At 41.7% G+C, this 23,036-nt stretch overlaps 2 protein-coding genes across 2 annotated transcripts in view; one reads left to right on the forward strand and one right to left on the reverse strand.

Moving 5' to 3' along the window:
• The window catches only part of RDX (radixin), a 151,293-nt gene that overhangs the window by 113,479 nt on the left and 14,778 nt on the right, over positions 1-23,036 (reverse strand). The gene's annotated exons all lie outside the window — the stretch shown is intronic.
• The window catches only part of FDX1 (ferredoxin 1), a 77,456-nt gene continuing 55,813 nt past the window's right edge, over positions 1,394-23,036 (forward strand). Inside the window, exons 1-2 of the mRNA XM_055305266.1 lie at positions 1,394-1,436; positions 1,688-1,773. Of these exons, the coding sequence (XP_055161241.1) occupies positions 1,394-1,436; positions 1,688-1,773 (129 nt within the window). The remainder of the gene's footprint in view (positions 1,437-1,687; positions 1,774-23,036) is intronic.

A 23,036-nucleotide genomic window follows, 5' to 3' on the forward strand; every position in this document is an offset into this window, starting at 1 on the left:
AATCAAACAGTGTAAGAAAAATCCTCAAACTTGAATGGCCTCAGGAAAAGGGACACAGAGGTCATTCTACTTTTCTATTATTCGGGGGTAAAAAACAAGCAACAGACAGCAAAGGCTGTAGGGATGACAGTGCAGTCTGATGACAGACCCAACTATGGCAGGGGCAGTGGCTGCTGAGGAGATGGTGGCAGACATGATCACGATGGGACTGGTGGCAGCTTAGGTGACAGGGCATCTCCTCATGGTCAATCCAGGAGTGACAGCAGCTGAGGTGGCTGCAGCCCAAGGACCACAGACCTTACTGGTGAGGGATGCACAGTGGCTATTGGTAAGAGGCTATAACAAAGTTGCTGTGACTACAAGTTATGAGACCCTTTCTCTTAATTCTCAAAGGGAACACCACTGTGGGTAGACAGAGGCCCCTGGCCAACTGTAGGTAGAACTGCTTCTTGTGGTTGGAGCTGTGGACTGAGCAAGCTCTTCACAAATGTCAAGGTAAATAGTCTGTTCAACTCTACGGTGTTTATAGGTAAGCAACCTCTTCTGTGGCCCAGGAAACTGGAAAATGAGGAGGGATGAGCAGCTGGCTGCTAGAGACAGGGACCTCGGGTCTGTGTGGCCTCAGGGTCAGTGCTCTCGTGTCCCTCCCGTGGTATTGTGGGGGCCAGCTCCCCGTTCCAAAGTCTCATGGTGGGGAACTGGCATCCCTGGCCACCCAGGCTGGGCACTGAGAGAGAAGTGGAGGGACTGTTGGTGGGGCTGGAGGTTGTGTGTGCAGGGGCCGCAGACTTGGCAGAGGCGGGCTTCTTCCACAGCCTCGAACATGGGAACACTCTTTCTGGGCCACTGACCCATTCCCCAGTGAATGGCACAAACTGGGCCTAGCCAGACACTTCCTTGTTTTTCAATTGCCCAACGCTCCAAATCCTCAGAGCTTACCCCCGTGGCTTCCCACACACTGTGCCCATCGCTCACACATGTGTGTGCTGCCACATCTCTGGCTCCAGGAAAACTGCTTCATGCCAGTCCTCCTCCTCCTCCTCCCACCTACGGTTGGGCCAGCGTCCGCCAGGGCTTTCGGCACTGCTTACCCAGTCCTGCTCTTTTTTAAAGATTTTATTTATTTATTCATAGACAGACACAGAGAGAGAGAGAGAGAGAGAGAGAGAGAGAGAGAGAGGCAGAGACACAGGCAGAAGGAGAAGCAGGCACCATGCAGAGAGCCTGACGTGGGACCTGATCCAGGGTCTCCAGGATCACGCCCTGGGCTGCAGGCGGCGCTAAACCACTACACCACCGGGGCTGCCCCCCAGTCCTGCTCTTGAAAATGAATTATTTTGAGTAGTTTCAAGTTTGTACATTAAGAGGGTTTATATACACGTACTTATTGACAATGACCGTGGAGGCGGAAGATAGTGATGGTGACTTGCATCCAGGTAGCCGAGGGCCAGGAGGGTCTGTGCCATACTTGTTTGGCCTAGGATCAAGTTAGGAGGGGAAGGGAAGCCTGTCGGGAAATAGTGGAGCCACAGTGGGCCAGACTGGAGGGCTCAGGGTTGGTGATATTCAGGATCTTCAGAAAGGAAAAGAGCCAGTGTCCAGGCAGCTGATAACCCTGGGCCGTTAGTTCAGAGCCACACCCCCTCCAGACAGCCCTACAGACAAACCCCGACCTCTTCTCTTTCAGGAACAGATATCACCTTCTTCTCGTCTTTCCTGTTCCCCACCTACTACCTGTCAGCCAACAGCCCCAACAGCCGCAGCAGCCCCAGAGTGAACGCCCCCAGGACCTGAGGCTGCAAGGAAGGATAAGCCTCCCTCTCTGCCATCTGCTCACTTGGTGAGGGGGAGGGAATAGAAAGAACCGAGCATTCCTCACATCCTCACTGCCACAATCTTTAGCTTGTCCCACATTTGAGAGCAGTCCCCCATAGGAAATAAAAACTGATATGGAACAAACGTGTCTTCCCAATCACCACAAAGGCAGTCTGCCAAGTTGAAGGTGGTGCATGCCCCTCCCAAGGTGGGATGGAAAGAACCCCCTGAAGTTTCCCGACACACGGGACTAGGGTGGCTATGTCGCCCTCTTATTTGTGTAGGCCGTACCTGATTTTTGGACAGTGTTATGGTCCTGCTAATCTTTTACACAGAAACGAGTAACTGGTCTCCTGAGCTCTGACCTGTTAGGTTTCTGTCGCCCTCTGTTTTTGCCTTTGTCCTGCTCTAGTTCATATGTTGAAACCCTGCTTCCGAAGGTGAGGGTGTCAGGAGGTAGGGCCTTTTGGGGAGGTGACTGGGGTTAAGTGAGGTCCTGAGTGTGAAGCCCTTGTGAATGGGAACAGTGCCCTCATACAGCTCAGGAGAGAACTTGCTTCATCTGCTGGCTCTGCCGTGGGAGGACACTGTGAGAAGCCAGCCATGGGCAACCAGAAAAGGACTCTCCAGAGCCATGCTGGCACCTTAATCTTACACTTCCAGTCTCTGGAACTGTGAGAAATAAATGTTTATTGTTTATGTGCCACCCAGTAGATGGTATTCTGTCATAGCAGCCTGGACCAGACATTGTTAGACGTGGTGATTGGATAAGACTGGAGACTGGGCTCAGGACTCTCCGTAGGACTGTGGCCTCATTGACACAGATCTCCAAAAATGGAACAAAGAAATAATAATTTAAATCTGGACAGCTTACAGGACCATTAATTCAGGACATGAGTATTTTAAAATACATATATACCTTTTCTGATATACATTATTACTTTTGAAGTAAGACTGATGATTATAAGGAGACATACAAAAGCAACAGGAAAATAAGCAAAAAAAAACAAATAAATGCAAAAGAATATGAATTATATATTTGCAAACATTGTACCATAACAAATAAGGACTGTAAGGAGCTATTTATTTTCTAGCTAAAATATATTCCAAAGAAGTGAGTCTGCCATCTGCCAGAGAATTGAGGAACATTGGAGGTTGATGATGATATACTTCTGGGTCTCCTTTAGAAACCCCACTGCATTTCCCTCATAATGTACTTTTTAGTGGCAGTTCAAAGAACAAGTGTTATGGGATCCCTGGATGGCTCGGCAGTTTAGCGCTGTCTTCAGCCCAGGGTGTGGTCCTGGAGTCCTGGAATCAAGTCCCACGTCGGGCTCCCGGCATGGAGCCTGCTTCTCCCTCTGCCTGTGTCTCTGCCTCTCTCTCTCTCTCTCTCTCTCTCTCTCTCTCTGTCTCTCATGAATAAATAAACAAACTCTTTTAAAAAAAGTGTTATAAATCTGGAAATAATGTTGAAATATCTCAGTCACTAAATGTGTAACAGTAGATCTCAGGGCCTTCAGGGCATTAAAATACCTCTGCCCCGTTTAACGGACTTTTAGGTTTAATACATAGGCCATATTAATGGAATTTGGTGCCAACATATAAATAGGCCACAAATGGAAACTGAAACAGTATAGTCAAAATACATGTTTTGAATAATTTTTATACTCAGTGACAGTAATGACATGTTATACAAAAGAGTCTTAAGGTTTGAATTTATATAAAGACTTGAATAAAAAAAAAAGACTTGAATATAGATTTTTTGGCTATATATACAACTATGAAAATACAAGAGTACTTCCAAAGAGAAAAAATGGTCAACCACTAAGTATGCCGTTTGATATATGCACACATTGAAAAGGAGAAACTTTGATATCACTTCTTGTCTTCTATGGACCTTAACAAACAGTCTCTTAGATGATGTAAGGTTTTCCTTATACAACTTTAGGAATATATTTTTATGGACTATAGAAAGAAATATACCATTTCATATTTAGAGCTGCATAAAGAAATGAACACCTCTGGTATAAATAAAGGTAAATATAAAAATATTTTCTTCCTTATCTTAACTGCTCTAAAAGATAACTATCTAAAACAAAGATCAGTTGTACCAGTACATTTTGTTTTTATAACATATGTAGAAGTATAACATATGCTAACTATAGCACAGAGGATGGAAGGGTAGAATTGGAAATGCAATGTTGTAAGACCCTTAAATAATTTATGAAATACTATAATATCATTTGAAGATGGGCTGTTATAAATTAGAGATGTATACCTAGGGTAAGCACTAAATTTTTTTTAAAGATTTTATTTATTTATTCATGAGAGAGAGAGAGAGAGAGAGAGAGAGAGAGAGAGAGAGAGAGATACAGGCAGAGGGAGAAGCAGGCTCCATGCAGGGAGCCCGATGTGGGACTTGATCCCGAGTCTCCAGGATCACATCCTGTGCTGAAGGCTGCACTAAACCGCTGAGCCATCTGGGCTGCCCACTAATTTTTTTTTTAAATGAGGTAAAAATAGTAAGTCTGTAGTAGTTATAAAATGAAGCCCAAAAGACCCCACCAACACTCAAGTAATCCAAAAGGCGGCTGAAAGAGATGGAATGAACAAAAATGGAATGAACAAAATGATTACAAAATGGTAAATTTTAATCCTCATATCACAATTACATTAAATGCAAATGGCCTAAATGCACTAATTAAATCACAAAAATTACTTGGATAAAATGAAAAGATTAGATACAAAACAATAGTCAAGAATATACTACCTACAAGAAACTTACCTTAAGTATAAAGACATAGTGTAAAAAATTTACACAAGCTTAAGTCCCTATGTATGTGTTAGGGCACATGGAAAGTCCAAAGCTAGTCATGCAGGACTGTAACCCTTTCCCCACCCAAGACTAGACTGCACAAAATGTAAAAACCTGTGGGTCAACAGGAGGCCGGGCCCTGAGTCTACACAGTTGCCAGAGCTCCACCTGTTCCTTTGACTACCACATGACGCCATTTTCAGCCTCTTCTCAGTTGTCTCTAAGCATTCGGCTGGTAGACAGATCTTTTACCATGAACTTTTCTACTGACCATGAACTCAGCTCCAGAGGATCCTATCTTTACTCTCAGGACTGCAGCACGTGGTGACACAGGTAACACTCATCTGAGGTCCTATCCCCTGAGGCACTGTGTGTGAGCCACTGATAGCATGGGGTCTAATAGTTTCCCATCCTTCCCCATCTTGGGACTCTCTTTTTCCCCCCAGATTAGATACCTCCCTTTCTTGAATAATTCAGCTCTATCCCCCAATTAGCCTAGGTTAAAAAACAAAAACATCTTAGCTCTTTCATGGTGACCAAGAAGCCATAGGTGTTAGTTTACACAGTTCCGTCAAGGGGGCTGTGATGTGGTGAGGAAGTAACTCTGTATCGGTTAGACTTACATTCACCCATAAATAATAGGAAAACCACCTACAGCCTCTTGAAAGATAGCACCTTATTTTTCTCACTTAACAAGCAGTGCTGATGTCAGGGTTGATGTATCTGATTCTCCTGACCTTTCTCTCCTGGCTACATGATGACACTGTAGGTCTAGCCATCAATGCTGCACTCAAGAGAGAAAGAGAAAGGGAGAGACAGAGGTAATGCTGGTCTCATTTGTTCTCTTTCTTTCTGGAAAGCAGAATCTTTCTCAGCACTCCCTTCTCCTTTGACTAGCAGCCCCAGGTGTGTCCCCTGGGCCAGAACTGGGTCCCAGAGACTTCTGGAGGCAAGGAAAGATGGACTAGCCAGTAGGGTGGTTTCCAGGCTATAGAGTGAAAGGCACAAAGGGACAGGAGGTTTGAGAGTGGCATTTTAGTAGCCATTTCATTATCTTCCATAACCCCTCATCTTTCCTGATGAGTAGGAAACAAGGCAGAGTGAATTTCACCAATACAGTATCCCGGTATTTGTGCCACAGCAGGTTATTACATAAATGGGATGTCCAGACCCTACAGGTTAGCACCATGGAACCCTGGCAGGTCACATAAAAGAAAGAGCAGAACATATTGTGCATCATAAATTGGGGGAAAGTGGCCAGAGGAGAACAAGTGTTGGGAGGGTTGGGAGTGAAACGGGGCAGGATCACAGAGACACTGAGATAGAGAAACACACAGACAGCAGCAGCCGAAGGCCCCTGTCAGAGGCAGAAAGGGAAAAAAATCTCAGATGCCATGCGGTAGACACGGGCATCACATCTGTGGAATATCTACCCCTGAATGGATGGAATGAAGAATTCCGCAGGCCAAGTCAAGTTGACGCTGTTTCTTACTGTCATTCTGACCTTATCATGTGCCTGGCCTGCAGTGGGAAAACATAAGTTACACCACTAAATCTGATATATCAATAAAGTTGTACCTGACAAATATCATTTCTTTATAGTCTTTAAGAAAAGAGACTTTTCTTTGATATAAATATGAACTATCTGATAGTTGAGAGGTCACTAAGAGGTCACAGAAGCCAGAGAAATTTATTAGATAAATTCTCCATTCGATCCTACATCCCAATTCCATAAATTTCAATTTTGTTTCTATTAATTAAATTCCTTTTCTTCGCATGGGCCCAAATCGTTGGGAATTGTACCTGTGCATGCGTACATGTGAATGCATTCAACAAAACCTGTCGCCTTGCTCCCTTTTTTCTTACCAACTAATTTATCAATTCAACAAATATGTACAGAGCACCTTCTCTCTCCTTTTCCCTTTCCTACTCTCACACTTTAGACCTGAAAGGAGTCTGATGAGAATTACAGGTGGTGGTTTGGGCTGAGGAGCGACAAAGCACATCCACTCTGGACCGATATGCGGAAACTTCTCACCCTCCCCCCACCTCAGGTCCTGGAAAAGAGCAGTAATAAATTAGAAGGATCAATTACATGTCTAGCTCTGCCACTATCATGCTGGGTATGTCATAAGACTTCTCTCTGTTTCACTGCCTTTTCACTAAGACAAAACTGGTATTATTTCTTTGCTTTCCCCTCTCCTTTCATCTTTCTTGTCCAACTACTTAACAGATCTGTCACACAGATAAATGGGATATTGCTGGTCACATTTCTCTGGGAAAAAGCAAAACCAAACTATACATGAAAAACATTTTTCTTCAATAGAGCTTTTATGTTTACCCCCCCAGAAGGGTCAGCTCAGAAGAAGGGGTGTGCAAGTGAATTGAGACTGTTAGAGAACTCTCCTCTCCATGTTTGCACAGCTGCCTCTTCTATTTATAGATGTTCACCAGAATGCATATTCACCTCCTTCCCTGATACCTCACTCTAAGTTATGTCCACATATGATAGCTTATCATCCCTGGCAATTTTCCTTCTTCCCATTATCATATTCCTATATGTAACCTAGATTTGAAGAACACTTACAATGTGCCAGGCACTCATTGCTCAAGGTGCTGAGGATACAAAAGTGAATGACACAAAATTTCTTATGCTTTTGAAGTCTTACATCCTACTAGAAGATACACAATAAACACATGCACGTGTGCACATGCACGTACACACACAATGTGAGGAAGGAATAAGAACTGGAAAGAAAATAAAGCAGGTCAAGAGGGTTGAGAGACAGATGGGGAGGGATCTACTGTTTTAGTAGTTTAATTTAGTGGTAAGGAATGTCCTCTCTGAAAAGCTGACATTTGAACAGAGACATGTATCAAGTGAACTGAAGAAAAGAGTCATCATACTATCTAGGCAAACAACATCCCGGACAGAGGGAAACAAATGCCAAGGCCCCAGAATGGGAATGTACAAAGCAAGCTCAAGGAATATCAAGAAGAGTAGGAGGAAGGTGAGCAGAGAGGCAGATGAAGACCAAATCATGTAGAGCCATACATATGTCATATGTAAAGACTTTACCTTAAGTATGATTGGAAGCCATAAACAAGGGACGCCTGGGTGGCTCAGCAGTTGAGCATCTGCCTTTGGCTCAGGGTGTGATCCTGGGTCCTGGGATTGAGTCCCACATCAGGCTCCCTGCATGGAGCCTCTTTCTCCCTCTGCCTGTGTCTCTGCCTCTCTCTCTCCTTATGTCTCTCATGAGTAAATAAATAATTATTTTTTAAAAAAGGATATAAACAAGGAAATGACATAATCAGACCTATGTTTTATAAAGTTTTCTCTGGCTGCTATATCATGAGTAGAACAAGAGTGGAATCAAAGAGATCAGTTGGGAATCCACTAGAATGATCCAGATGATAGAAAATGGTGTCTTGGACTAAGAGAATAGTGATGAAGGTGGTGGGAGATGGTGAAATTGTGTTATACGCTGAAAGTATATCCAAATGGATTTTTTTGGGGCACCCCTGGCGCAGCGGTTTGGTGCCGCCTGCAGCCCAGGGTGTGATCCTGGAGACGCTGGATCGAGTCCCACGTCAGGCTCTCTGCATGGAGCCTGCTTCTCCCTCTGCCTGTGTCTCTGCCTCTCTCTCTCTCTGTGTGTGTCTCTATGAATAAATAAATAAAAAATCTTAAAAAATGGATTTTTTGTGAAGTTGAATGAGGAGTATGAAAGAAAAGAAAGCTGTGGATAATTCTAAGACTTGCGGCCTGATCAACTGAATGAACATGGGTTTCCAAAAAAAAAAAAAAAAAAAAAGAACTAGTAAAAGAGTGAACACTAGGGAAGAGGTAGGTTTGTGGAGTTGAGAAGGGAATTCAGTGTGGTGCGTGTTTAGTTTGAGATGCTATTATGTATCTGAAAGGGGACGCGGAGTAGGCAGACAGACAAGACATGGGTGTCAAATTTGGAAAAATGACTGGGGCTGAAACTATGATTTGGGAGTCATAAATGAATTTAGGGATTACAAATGCTAGAGTATACCACAGAACTGGAAATCAACTGAAGAAATGTTTATAAAAGGCAGAGGTGGTCAACTATATCAAGTACTTTTGAGAAGCTGAGTAAGATGGACCAAAAACTGACCACTGGATTTAGCCATCTGAAGGTCAGTGAGGATCTTGACCCAAATGGATTCAGTCTATTATTGGGATCAAAATCCTCAGAGTTTTGATTAGACATTTTTTAAAAGATTTTATTTATTTATTCATGTGAGACACAGAGAGAGAGGTAGAGACACAGGCAGAGGAAGAAGCAGGCTCCTCGAGGGGAGCACCACATGGGATTCAATCCCAGGACTCTGGGACCACACCCTGAGCTAAGGCAGACACTCAACCACTGAGCCAACCAGGTGTCCCTAGAATTTATTATGTGAAGACTTGTTATGTCGATCTTTCCAGGTGGAGTGTAAGCTTCAAGAAGGTAAGGATGATGTCTCTTCGGGTCATCATTTTATGTCCAGTGTTTGGCCCACTGCCTGGCACACAGTGAATGCTCCACAGGTATCCGTGGGATATTCCCATCATGTTCAGATTGTTGTAAAGGAATTGATTGCTAGAGATTCCACTGAGGTGGTAGAGTGGAGATTTGTCAGTGATTATAATGAAATGGGGAAGAATAGTTTATTAAGTTATGAAGTTATGAAGAGGATCACTCTTTCAATTTGACAAATACTAAGTTTAAAATGGTGAATGTGTTTCAAGAGTACACTGTGGAGATGCCTGATATGTGGTCATGTGAGATTAAAAGTGCAGGTTTTAGCTATTTATTACTTGGTATATAAAGTAAAAAATTAACCCTGAGAGAAGTCATGAGGGGCAAATAGAATTTCTCCTGAGGTTATTTTCCTTGGAGAGGAAAACAGCAAATTTCAGTGTTCAGAGAGCCAGGCCTGTGTCTTTGAGCATATTTCCTACATGCTCACTTAATTAGGAAACAGTATTGATTTTAGAATAGGTAAGATCTAAGATTGCATTTGTTCATATTAGCTCAGATCTAATATTAGCTCAGATCCTCCCTTTGACTAACTTCCTGGAAACAAATTAAATACCAAGAGAAACTGAGCAATTTTATTCTCAGATAACTAAGGAACATTTGGTAAATTACTGCTTTAGTGCATAAAATGGCTTCCACTATCCCAAAAGCTTTAATGTAGCTCCCCAAAGGTACCTAATTTGCTCTGAGTCTGTGGAATGAAAATCTGACTCAGTGAGTAACTACATAGAGCAGAAAGCTGGATGTGAGTAATCCCATGCCTGGTGAAATCATCACTAGAATTAGGCCAACCAGATACAAAAATGATTGAAACACAGAATGAAATAGGGACCATTTGGAGAAATCACAGGACTCCTGCCATGTTAAATATATTCTGACAATAATGACGAAGAAAAATAGGCCCCTTGGAAAAAAAGGGTCTTTGAGAAAAAAGAAGGAAGCTGGAAATTTCAGAATTGTACATTATATTAATATATAGTGCATTTACAAACAAATTGTTATAGCTTGGGGAAATGTCAGGGGAAGGAAGATCCCAATCAGTGATCCCCACAGTTAGAAATGCAATCTCTGACATCACAGATAGTCCTGAATTCCTCCAAGCCTTAATGGTCACTGAAACTGCCAATCCTGAAAAATGCACTGGAGGCTACTGTTGTGTGCTTGTACGACATCTTCTTGCCCTTTAAACAGAAGAGAGACAGTCACGTGGTCAGAGTCAAAGGTAGAGAGGGCCAGCTGGTTGTTACTATGGTCTTCTTAAACCCACAGGCCAAAAAGCTGGCCGAAGCTTTTCCCCTTATGTACTGGTTCTGAAAAATAGTTCTATTTTACATGTTGTAGGGATCAGAATATGTAAATGTTCTGGCTCTTTCTCAGTGCTTGTGGATATATAGCTTTAGTGATTTAGGGTAGAGTGAACCTAGAGGAATATTTGTTCCATTTAAAGTCTGTGGTTGAGGGGTGCCTGGGTGGCTCAGTCTGTTAAGTGTCCAGTTCTTGGTTTCAGCTCAGGTCATGATCTCAAGGTTGTGAGACTGAGCCCTGCATTGGGCTCGCACTCAGGACAGAGTCTGCTTTGTCCCTCTCTCTCTCCATCTGCTCCACACACCCCTCACCTCACTGGATGCTCTCTCCCTCTCAAATAACCAAATAAATAAACTCTTTTAAAAAAAAAGTCTATTTTGTGGCTGAAAGTCTATTCATTCTCAGCCTGACTCTACCACTGGCAAGTCATCAGTGGACTTCACAAATACTGTTGAACACCTACTCTGTGCTATTCTCGGTGCTAAGCCCTGGAGTTTTAGAAGCAAATCTGGTAATCAGAGACAAACATGAACCCATAAGAGTGTTCTAGGTACTCCCAGGGGAGGAGGAAGGAAGCCATCAGTTCTGTTGGGCATATACTCATGAGGCTTCAGAGACAACTGTGAGGCTGGACCCCAGATGGTAGTAGGTGAGCAGCCATGGAAGGAGGAGAAGAAAGAGCACAAGGTGCAAGTGTATAAAGGAGGATATCATTAGTGAACTGAGGAAAGAGCAAAGTATTATAGGGCAAGGAGAGTGACCTCCCGAGGCCAGGAGGCATGGGTGAGGGAGGCTGGAGACAGAGAACAAGGTGAAAAGCAGCGGAGGGTATAAACTCCCCAGCAGAACTATCAGTAAGCAAAAAGATGTGTCTTCCTCTTTGAACTGTGAGCAGACTTTGTGGTTAAAACGGAAATATACTGACACATTAACGTTAGTCTACTTCCTGAGATTTGTAAGCCAAAATACATTTATACTATCTTGAAAAAACAAAACTGATCTTTTGCCCTCTATTTGTTTTTTAGCTGTTCAGTGCTCTTTACTCATTGGAGGGACCCAAATGTTTATTTCCAAGGGATCTGAGTCCTGCCTGTGTGGTGTTATAAGCACAGCCTATTGACTTGTAACATCGGCATGGTTATGAGGAGATCTATCGGGGGCTACCTTTCTGCTCCTGGTATGCTACACTATATCTCTTTCCCTTGATAATCAAAATTCATCACCCAGCCTACACTTGAACTTTCTTTTCTGTGTGGAAAAAAAAAAAACCCAGTAAGAATTTCATTTTCCAATTCACTGGAATCTTTAATGTGCCCCTTGACTGAAGCCTTTCCCCCTTGGGTTCTAAACTCTTTTTTTTTAATTTTTATTTATTTATGATAGTCACAGAGAGAGAGAGAGAGAGAGAGAGAGAGAGAGGCAGAGACACAGGCAGAGGGAGAAGCAGGCTCCATGCACCGGGAGCCTGACGTGGGATTCGATCCCGGGCCTCCAGCATCGCGCCCTGGGCCAAAGGCAGGCGCCAAACCGCTGCGCCACCCAGGGATCCCCCGGGGTTCTAAACTCTTAAGGCCATTGCTCTTTCCAGGAAGGTGGGTAAGGAGATGCACTGCTTAGAGGTTTTTTTTTTTTTTTTTAAGAATAACATTTTTATTTTTTATAGTTTATTTTTAAAGTAATCTCTACACCCAACATGAGGCTCAAATTCATGACCCAGAGATCAAGAGTCACATGCCCTACTGACTGAGCTGGCCAGGTGCCCCTGCACTACTTGGAGCTTTAACCCTAGGAAGATGTTCCTTCCAATCATCCTTCAAGGCCATCTCTAAGTGGGTGGAACCGCAATAGTAGTTGTGCATGTGCCTCGGGTAAGAGCCATCTGAAAAACCAGTCTTGAAACACTTTCTTCTTTATCAGCAAGTCACCGGGTGTTCTCCCACAAGGCCATGTGTGGACTGGAGGAGGACAGATCTCCAGCTCCTAAAGTAGGAGGCACTGTACTCTGTCACACCAAGACCACTCATGGTGATGAGCCAAGTGTCAGCTTCAAGGCCTCCATCACTGAGAGAAGTTATAAAAATATTAATCCAAAAGTTTTCTGTGCTTTATGCTTTTTTAAAAATTTAAATCTTTATTTCATCTGGAAGTTCAAGGTAGAGATCCACCTTTGTTCTTTTTCCAAATGACTGGCCAGATGTCTGAATAACGCATTTCTTTTCACCACTTTATTATATAACCAAATCCTATTCATATTTGGATCTGCTTCTATACTCAATATTTTGGTTTATTAATCATCTGTCTGTTCCTGTAGCAGTATATATCAGTAGTAAATACTGCAGTTTAAATGACTGCCAAAGTCCTCCATAATATTCTTTTGTATTTGGATCTTCCTTATATATTTTTATTCTTCCAAACTTTCAAATTGTTTTGCCAAGTTCCAAAAGAATTCCATTAGAGTTTTTATTGGGCTGTAATAAATTTACAGGTTGGTTTTAGGAAAAAGTGACATCTTTACAACGTGTGTCTTCCAAGCCAAGAATATGACATACTTATTTATTTAAGTGTTCTTTCTCACTGGACACTGATTCTTAATGATACGAACTACTTTCTTCTCAAGAGACTAGTTTCTTGTTTTGTTTTTGTTATCAATCCTGCTGTAAGAAACAAGTTCAACAAAATGTAATCATTTCATGTGGAATCACCAAGTACTCTTGACAGTTAGCATAAACACATGGGTGTATTGTTGAAAACTGTGCTGTGATGATTAACTATGCAGATTCCAGGTTGGGGTTTTTTGTTTTGTTTTGTTTTTCTTTTTGAACTGAATATAGAGGGATAGCCAGTTGAAAAAACCAATGGGAAAATTCAAAACATCCAGAAACCACCAATGTGTTTTTTGGTATTTGTCCATGAAGGATTTCTTTTATTGAAAAGTTGCATCATTATTCCAGTGCAGGAATGGAGGCTGTGATGTTATCTTGGCCACATATTTGTGGCACATCTGAGAACTGTTTGCATAAATGCACTGGCTAGAAGCCACATCTCTGGTCCAAAAGCCATTCTAATATTGACGAGACAATAAAGAATAATGGTACACACCAAGTTATTTAACAAAGTTTGCCAAGGAAGTCACCATGCTGACCTTCCTTTTCCATTTGCACTCAATGCCTGGTATAATAAATGGTGCTATAATAAATGGAGTCTCTAACAAGGATTTATAAGTATGCTTCTCTTTTTTTTTTAAGATTTTTTATTTAGGTAATCTTTACACCCAATATGGGGCTCGAACTCACAACTCTAAGATCAAGGTAAAAACTTGAAGAGTGGGGTGTCTGGGTGGTTCAGCAGTTGAGTGTCTGCCATCGGCTCAGGGTGTGATCTCAGGGTGCGGGATCAAGGTCCATATCAGGCTCCCCAGAGGGAGCCTGTTTCTCCTCTGCCTATGTCTCTGCCTCTCTCTGTGTGTGAATAAATAAATACAATGTTAAAAAAAGAAACCCAACACCTAAAGAGTGTAATAATCTGCTGCCAGCCTACTACGGCAGAACCAACAACTTCTGGATTGGGAGCTGACACTGTTGAGCCCTCCTGCCTGTGTCTCATCTAATCTTTCCCAGGGTCTGCCTCCAATGCTTGGTCAATTCCTCCCAGTCTACCTTCCATTCCAGTGGTGGGTGTTCCCAAAGAGCTGGCTTCTGTTTTTCCTTCCCAGCCAGCCTTCTCCTTCCCACAAAGATCCTTTGTGCCTCATACCGGGCAACTCCCAAAACCTTGAACAACCACATTAACGTTTTGTTGTTGGCACTGGAATCAGAGAGTACCACATTACAATTTGAGTGTTGGAACAACACATTAATGACAGACTTTGCCTATTCTCCTTTTGTGATGAGTAGGCTGATGAGCTAAAATGACTCAGTCATAGCCAGAATGGGGCAATGAAAATAATTTCGACCCCCAGTTCAGATATGAGCTTATGAATAAGAATGATGTAAGGTCAAAGAGAATGCAGAGTGAAAGAGCAGCATGTCCACCCAAGGTAATCAAAGCCCGGAGCCTCTGTGACTGGTCGTAGGAGCTGGAACAGAGTAACAAGAGACTGGAGACTAGAGAAGGTTGAAGGAAAGATCCAAGACAGCTGCAGCCCAAAGCTGAGCTGCTGCATACTCTCAGAGATACAAGGCAGTCTGCATTTATTTATATGTCCTAGGGCAGAGCAGGCATAATGAAGAATGATGATTACAAACATGGGTATAGGGAGGCTGTTGCATCTAAGTGAGAATTATTGAAAGAGTAGGAGAGTCAGAGTGTGAACAGAGGCCAGGAACAGATTCTAAGTCACATCGGAAACAGAATTAGTAGGAATGAAAGGCTACATGGTCATTAAGTCATGAAGTCTAGAGGCCTTCATTGAGGAAGGAGAAAGGTACAAACAGGAAAGACTCAAATGGTTGAACATAGTCCATAAGGATCAATTAGCATTGAGAAAATTTGGATAGTGAAGAATCACTGTCATGGGTCTTTTAAAAATTGACTGTTTAGAACATATTATCATTACTGCTCATGACAATTCTGTTAATAGTGACATCCTTTAAAATTGATTCCCTTTTTACAGTTCTACGAGTGTGACTCATCCAGGTTTACACAGCAGCTTGGGGCTCTATCGATAAGAACTTAAGGCTTTTGATTTCCAGGTCCTGCTATTGGACTCCACTCCTATTTGCAATTCAACTCACACAGTCCTTTTTTTTTTAAATATATATATATTTTTAAATTTTTATTTATTTATGATAGTCACACAGAGAGAGAGAGAGAGAGAGAGAGAGGCAGAGACACAGGCAGAGGGAGAAGCAGGCTCCATGCACCGGGAGCCCGACGTGGGATTCGATCCCGGGTCTCCAGGATCGCGCCCTGGGCCAAAGGCAGGCGCTAAACCGCTGCGCCACCCAGGGATCCCCAACTCGCACAGTCCTAAGGTCTAACCCCAAATTATACACACACACACACTCTCTCTCTCTCTCTGAAATGTTAAGTGTGAGTTCTGAGACTAAAATTAAAGTGATTTCTCTATTATCAATACTTCCAGGTAACATACAAGTAAATACATAGATAAAAAATGTATAAATATTGTTAAATGCTTTTGGAATTAGGAAGGTGACCTCATTCTTAGACCATTTTCAGAAACTCTAGAGTGACAAGACCACAGATTCCTCCTTTTTCTCCCTCTTTCTTCCAACTTCTTTCCAGCCAACATTTACGGAGTGTGAACCATGTGCTAGCTCATTCTGGGCCCTGAGAGCTACAAAAATAAAGATGGAGGACCCCTAATGTCTAGGGTAGGGGAAGTCAAATTTGCATCAGGCTCCTCAGAGTCAAATCTAGGGTGCTTAGGGAGGATTTGAGTGCTGAAGAGCCAGCACCCAAACACCAAGATGAAAAAGGATAAAGGCCTTCCCAATCCTGGCCAGAGATGCCTAAGATGGAGACGGGGGAGGGGGGGAATGAAGGGCATGTGCCTCCTCACGGGACACAAGGTCAGGGTCACTGAGGAGGGATAAGAGTACAATAGAGGGTTGTGTGACACAGATAGGCAGCCATCCCCACCTCCTCTCCAGCACATGAGGACTGTGATCTTGAAAGAATCAAGTGACTCCCTTTGGCAGGCCAAGAGAGATGCATCCATTTGGAAGCCATATCATCTGAAATTGGCTGAGAGAGCTGTCCTACTTAGGAAGGAAAACCTGTCTCTTGCTTGTGGAAAAGCTGCGCATTGGGGTGGCAGGGTCAGAGGAGGATCTTTCATGTAACTGAGTGTTGGGTAATGAGGCTGGGTAGCAGGGAAGAACAGAGTTGGAAGATTGAGATTTCAGTTTTGTTTCTACCACTTATTAGCTGAGCAAACAACTGCTATGAGATGAGCTCTAGTTTCCTCCCCTGTAAAAATCCCAAGTGATAATGAGTAGTCCCATTTATTGAATTATGTGGATTTTTAATCTTTACAACAATGCTATGAAAGAATTATTACTATTCCCATAACACAGATGAGGGAAATGAGGCTTAGGGAAGTTGAGAACATTTTTAAAATTTATGTATCTAATAAACAGTAAAGATGGAATTTAATCTTATGTCTTGATTGAAAACTCTGTCTTCCTAACCATTTACATCTTCTTCCTCTCTTCCATGGGTTTGTGTGAAGGATGAAAGGGTATCAAGTTTTACTGAAATGTTTAATTAATTTGACTATTAAATCCCTAATTGTTCTGATAACTTTCAATCTTATTTTATTTTTTTTAAAGATTTTATTTATTTATTCATGAGAGACACAGAGAGAAAGAGCAGAGACACAGGTAGAGGGAGAAGCAGGCTCCATTCAGGGAGCCTGACATGGGACTCGATCCCTGGTCTCCAGGATCAGGCCCTGGGCTGAAGGCGGCGCTAAAGCGCTGAGCCACCCAGGCTGCCCAATCAGTTTTATTTAGAGAACAGATTTGAGTCTGTGCATTTACATTTTTTCAAGCATAATTACTTTTTAAATTTTTTCCTTCACTTTTACATTTGGTCAGTTTATTTTGCCAGTTTATAATTGCTTTTTGAGGAAAGGAACATCTTTTATTTTTTTTTAATTAATTTATTTTACAGACAGAGAATACAACCAGGGGCAGAGGGAGAGGGAGAAGCATAATCACCACTCAGGAGGGAGCCTGATGTGAGGCTCCATCCCAGGGTGCCCAGATCATGACCTGAGCCGAAGGCAGAACCTTAACCAACTGAGCCACCCAGGTGCCCTGAGGAAAGGAACATCTTTTAAATATTGAAAAAAAGGGTTAGAAATAATTAGCATACTCTGGTCAGTGGAGTATATATATACCTTTATTAACTGTGGTTATCCATAAATGGCCATTCATCTCTTGCTTCAGCAGTGAGGTGGAAAAGGGCTGTGCATTGGGAATCTTGGGAATGGCTTTTAACCCAAGGTCTGGGTTCATTGTCCTGTGTTTATCTTAGGCCAGATACTCTCTTTGGCTAATATTGCTTCATATTTAAAACATGGGGATTAGGGAAGCCCGGGTGGCTCAGCGGTTTAGTGCTGCCTTCAGCCCAGGGCCTGATCCTGGAGACCTGGGATCAAGTCCCGTGTCGGGCTCCCTGCATGGAGCCTGCTTCTTCCTCTGCCTGTGTCTCTGCCTCTCTCTCTCTTTCTCTCTTTCTCTCTCTCTCTCTCTCTCTCTCTCTCTCTCTGTCTCTCATTAGTAAATGAATAAAATCTTTTTAAAAAAATTTTCTAAATAATAATAAAAAATAAAACACGCGGATTAAAACATGAGGTGGCTGGCCATCCCTTGCAGCATGAATAGCCTATGATTCCTTATAATTTTAGAAGAGGCAGTAGTTCAAAAGAATATAATTTTAAATCAAATTCTATTGTAAAACTATTCATAACATATGCAGGGGCTCTAAGCAAGTAATAGATAAATGAAATAGGAATTAAAGAAATTTGACTGGGTTATTTCTAAATTCCTTCCAATTTTGAAGTTCTATCATCCAAATGATACTACATTGTAATCTGAGTGCACTTTGTAGTATTTCAAAGGACTTTCCTTTGATCGATCCTTTCTGATTCTCACACGGACAATATGAAGTAACGATTTCATCCACTTTCTACAAATGAAGGAACTAAAGATGAAGTGGTGGCCAGATCACTAGGCTAGTTAGGGACAAAGTTGGGAAAGGCAGCTTTTCTGACCCATGCTCTCTCCACTTCACCACCCCATTCCCTGTCTCGATAAATAAATATTAACTGTTAGAGAAAGTTGCCTAATACAAACTGAATCTTATTCTGGTTTGACAGGTGAGTAATCCTCAGTGATGAATTCCTTTTTTGAAAGGTCAAAGTCTTTAGTTGTTTTTTTTTTTTTTAAGATTTTATTTATTTATTCATGGGGGGGTGGGCAGAGACCTAGGCAGAGGGAGAAGCAGGCTCCATGCAGGGAGCCCGACATGGGACTGGATCCTGGGACTCCAGGATTATGCCCTGGGTCTAAGGCGGCGCTAAACTGCTGAGCCACCCAGGCTACTCAGTGCATTGGTTTATGAGCCATTTGTAGGGTCAACATGGTTAGGACACACAATACTTACAACTTTTTCCAAACTCAAAATTAGAAAAGCTGGAGAATGGGTTTTACTTTTTCTTTTCAACTTAAAAAAGTAGATAATATATTAAGCTCTCTTTAACCTATTTTTCCTAAAAACCCCCAATCTTTGAAAACATTTAGCAACAATGACTATACAACTCCTCTTTCAATTACATACACCTGTATTAAATATCATTGCCATGTTTGTGGAAAAGATGCATTTAGGCTTTTTCCACTCTTTTTTCTTTTAAGATTTTATTTATTTCAAAGAGACAATGAGAGAGAGCCAAGAACTGGGGGGAAGGGCAGAGGCAGAGGGAGAAGCAGGCTCCCTGGTCAAACTCCATCCCAGGACCCCAGAATCATGACCTGAGCCGAAGACAGATGCTTATCTGACTAAGCCACCCAGGCTCCCTGTGGGCTTTTTCCACTCTTCACAAAATTAATGTATCTACTATTATTGAAGTAGCCCATTGCTATTTTATAGTTTTATATGCATTCCAAAAGAAAATAATGTTCTCAGTACAGAAGAGTATAAAATAAATGTGATCTCTATACCATTCCAGCCTAAGCTGACACTCTCCATACAGGTGCTGTTCCATCTTGTCACAGTTCCTATTATAATTTAAAATAATACGCTTACTGCTCTGTTTCTCAATTTATCAGCTTTGCAAAGTGTCTACTGACTTCCATCTTTGAAAGATAAGGAAGAATATTTATACTTCCTCCCAACTTCTCTATCTCCCAATTTTTGTTAATTATATTATTTATAATTCGGTTGTATTTCTAATTTTTCTAAAGACTATATTTAAAATTATTCTTGGTAACTTTAAATAATACCCAAACTTCTACTTCTGTATTTATTTATTTAGAGAAGATGCTCTTGATTCCCAGTCACATAAAAGGGTCTACTTCAAAGTTTTTGTTTTGTGGATAAATTTACACATACACATCTCTCTATATATACATGGTCATGGTTTACTATATTTATATTCAGTTCTGTAATTATAATGAAGTCTTCAGAAGATTAAAAGAGTTAATCCACATAAGGCACTCAACACAGTGCCCTCTGAGGCACATAGGTCCTCTGTAACCACCAGCTGTTATGAACAACCTAGTACTGGAGACAAACCTCCATTGAGAACGAAATGTAATGTTATTTAATCGAAATTTTGGGCTCAAATGAGATTCTTCTAAACTTGAAGAATAGGTGCTTCCTCCTTCCCTCCCTTTCCTCCTTTTCTTGCTTTCTTTACATCCTTTGGGTATACTCAGATGGCACTGCTTCTTGTTATCTTTCTTGGATTACAACTCGTTGGATTACTTCTTTGAGCTTTGGTTTGGTTTTGTACAGGAAGTAAGCTTTCTAAATCTTGAATGTCTAAAAATGGTCTTTTTTGGTGTCAAACTTAATTAATAGTTTGGCCAAGTTTAGAATTCTAAGATCCGTTTTTGTCCTCCTCAGAAACTGGAATACATTCTGCTACACTCAATATACATTAGTTTTATGAATGATCTTCTAGTAACTAGAACTGGTACGACAGTCTGATTATCGTTCCGTTATCCCCCCTTTGGAATCATTCAGGGCTTTCTTTTGTTCTTAGAATTCTAAAATTTCACCACAGTGCCTAGATGTACTTTCGTTTTTTGGCTTTTCCTGTTCTGCAATGGGTGGGTTTTGTCAATCTAAAAACTCTTTAGCGTTAAGGAAATTTATTTCACTATTTTCTTGACTGTCTTTTTCTCTGTGGTCCCATATACCTTCTAGATCACCTTTAGAGAAGTATTAGATTTCTTAGAGCTAACTTCCATGTATCTTAATTTTTTCTCATATTTTCTGTCATTTTACTTCTACTCTATCTTCCTGGTAACCAAATTGATCTTCTATATTTGTATTTATATTATTACTCAGAAATTCCACTGAAATTTTGGTTTTTACTTTCCAAGAACTCTTTCATGTTATCGGTTACCTTTCATCACATAACTCTCTTAAAAGAATGAAGGTTACAAATTCTCCTATGAATTAGCATTTTTATTGTCTTACTGAAACTTTTAAATATCAATTGTATTAATTGGCTAATACAGGTGTTAACAATGTTAGTGATCTGTGGGTGCATTCATTAAGTTTTGGTTTTTTTTTTTTTATATATATTCTCTAAACTGCTTGGATTATCTTTTTCCTCCAGCTTCAGTTATTTATTTTTCTAAGGCTTTCCCTTTCGTATTGCTTTTTCTCCCAAGTCTGAGGTTCCCTGCTGCCCTTTAATACGAATGAATGAAGAACCACACAAACACCTTAATTTAGCATCAATAGCTTGTGTGGGTTTCTTCCCCCCCTAAAGGGTCTAGGTTTGTTTCTCTAAGTCTTTTCACTCTAACAGGATGACTGACAGCAGTTCTTGTATAAGTAGGTGGAGTTTGTGGATGGGAAGACTTCCCTGTAGGGTTTCCTGTGGACAGAGCATGAGCAAGCAGATCCTGGAGCCCAGAGGTTTCCAGGTGGAGGGGTGGAGATGCATTTGAAGTCTGGTGATTTCCAGTCTGAATTTATTATAGAGATTCAGAATTTCTTCAGTTATCTCCTCTCAGGCCACAAAGTCCTCAGGCCACAAAGTCCTTACCAAGGATGTTCTCTGAGCTGATAGCTTGCTTTTGAGAGAGGGCAGCGCTGCCTCTTAGCCTGAGGGCAAAAGTCTCAGCTGCCAAGCTCTGTTTACACAGGTCAAAGGAAGGGGCCCCAGCTGTCCCTAGGCATTGCATCCTGCTCTTTAATGAGGCCACTGATTACTGCTCCATAGCCCATCATTGTATTGTCTCTGAGCTGAGCTCCCTCTGGGCCCCCCTTGGGAAGACACGTGGCTCATCAGTTCATCTTTCTGCTTTTTATCTTTCAGAAATTTCTCAAAACTTCTGGTCTCCTGATGATGCTTTTTCTTGTTTTTCTACACTGTTATCTCATTCTCTTCAAAGAATCTTTTCTGTTACTTTGGTGGGTAAATGCATGTCATAATCCACCACTGTGTAAATGTATGCACACACACAGAGCACATATGCATTTGAAAAGCCACAATAACACATACAGCCAGTCCTTTGGGGGAAGGTACAGTCCTATAAATTAACAGAATTCAATCTCTGAATTGCTCCAAATGGTTTCTGAATACCTGAAACGTGCCAGCCATGTGCTAGGCAACAAGGGTGCAGAGGGTTTGAGGCTTGGTTGTCCCAGTTTAGTGGGGGAGTTTATAGGCACCTTCCCAACCCCCTCAAAGCATAGTTAGAACTAGACTGCCTGCCTCACACAAGGATATTGAAAAAGTTGTCAAAGAGTATTTTGGTGTGCTTTGGCAATGGTAGATCTGGGTTGGGTAGGTTCTGGAACGGGATAATTTGTGGGCCTTGTAATTCAAAATTATGGATTCAAATGGAATACAATATTTTGAAAAGGATTAGTGTGAGGGGGAGGCCCTGAAGCATAGCTTTATTAGCTTCACAGTAAATCTGCTTCTGAATTTGGGGAGCACTAAAAAGATCCTTTACCCCTCGGTCTCCGTTTCAATAGTCCTATTATCTATCATTATTTTCATTCCTCAATTAAGAAACTAAAGAACTTGGTGAGACTGGCAATGTTTGGGAGCCAGATGACTCTCAAGCCTACACCATCCTTAGCTTTCCAGGCTGATGGCAAGGAGGACAAACAAGGCTTTGAAAAACACCATGTTCATTGCAGAACAGTTGCGAAGGCACAGAGGGGAAAACAAATTCACCTATTAATGGCCCTATTATCCTGAGAGAAATCATTGTCAACATGTTGATGAATTATCTTTACAGTCTGCTTCACATCTCTTGAAATCAGTAACCTGTTTTTTTTGTATACAATACTCAGGAACATTTCCAGATCATGCATTTTATAAATATAATAAACACGTTAAGAATTTTTTCCTTATGAAAAGGAAAAATAAGACATCCAAACACTATTGCTGAACTGATCCTCAGGGCTAGGCAGATGGATTGTGTCCCCCAAAACGCAGATGCTGCCACCTAAAGGAATAATGCTAAAAACACTGCAGTGACATTTTAAGAGGACGTTTGATGTGTTAGGCTGTGATACGAAGGGAGCTAATTTTGTTTTGCTTCGTTTTTTTTTTGTTTGTTTTTGTTTTTTGTTTTGTTTTGTTTTGTTTTGCTTCGTTTTTAAAATTTTTCCTTCCTCTTGCCAGACTGGTTTTCCCTCTCCCTTTAAAAAGTCATTTGAGGGGCATCTAGGTGGCTCAGTCATTTGAGCATCTGCCTTCGGTTGAGGTCATGCATGATCCCAAGGACCTGGGATTGAGCCCCTGCATTGGACTCCCTGGTCAGCAGGGAATCTGCTTCTCCCTCTCCCTCCACTGCTCCTCTGCTTGTGCTCTGTCAAATAAA

The sequence above is a fragment of the Nyctereutes procyonoides genome, unplaced genomic scaffold (assembly GCF_905146905.1).
Source record: "Nyctereutes procyonoides isolate TBG_1078 unplaced genomic scaffold, NYPRO_anot_genome, whole genome shotgun sequence".
Taxonomy (NCBI): domain Eukaryota; kingdom Metazoa; phylum Chordata; class Mammalia; order Carnivora; family Canidae; genus Nyctereutes; species Nyctereutes procyonoides.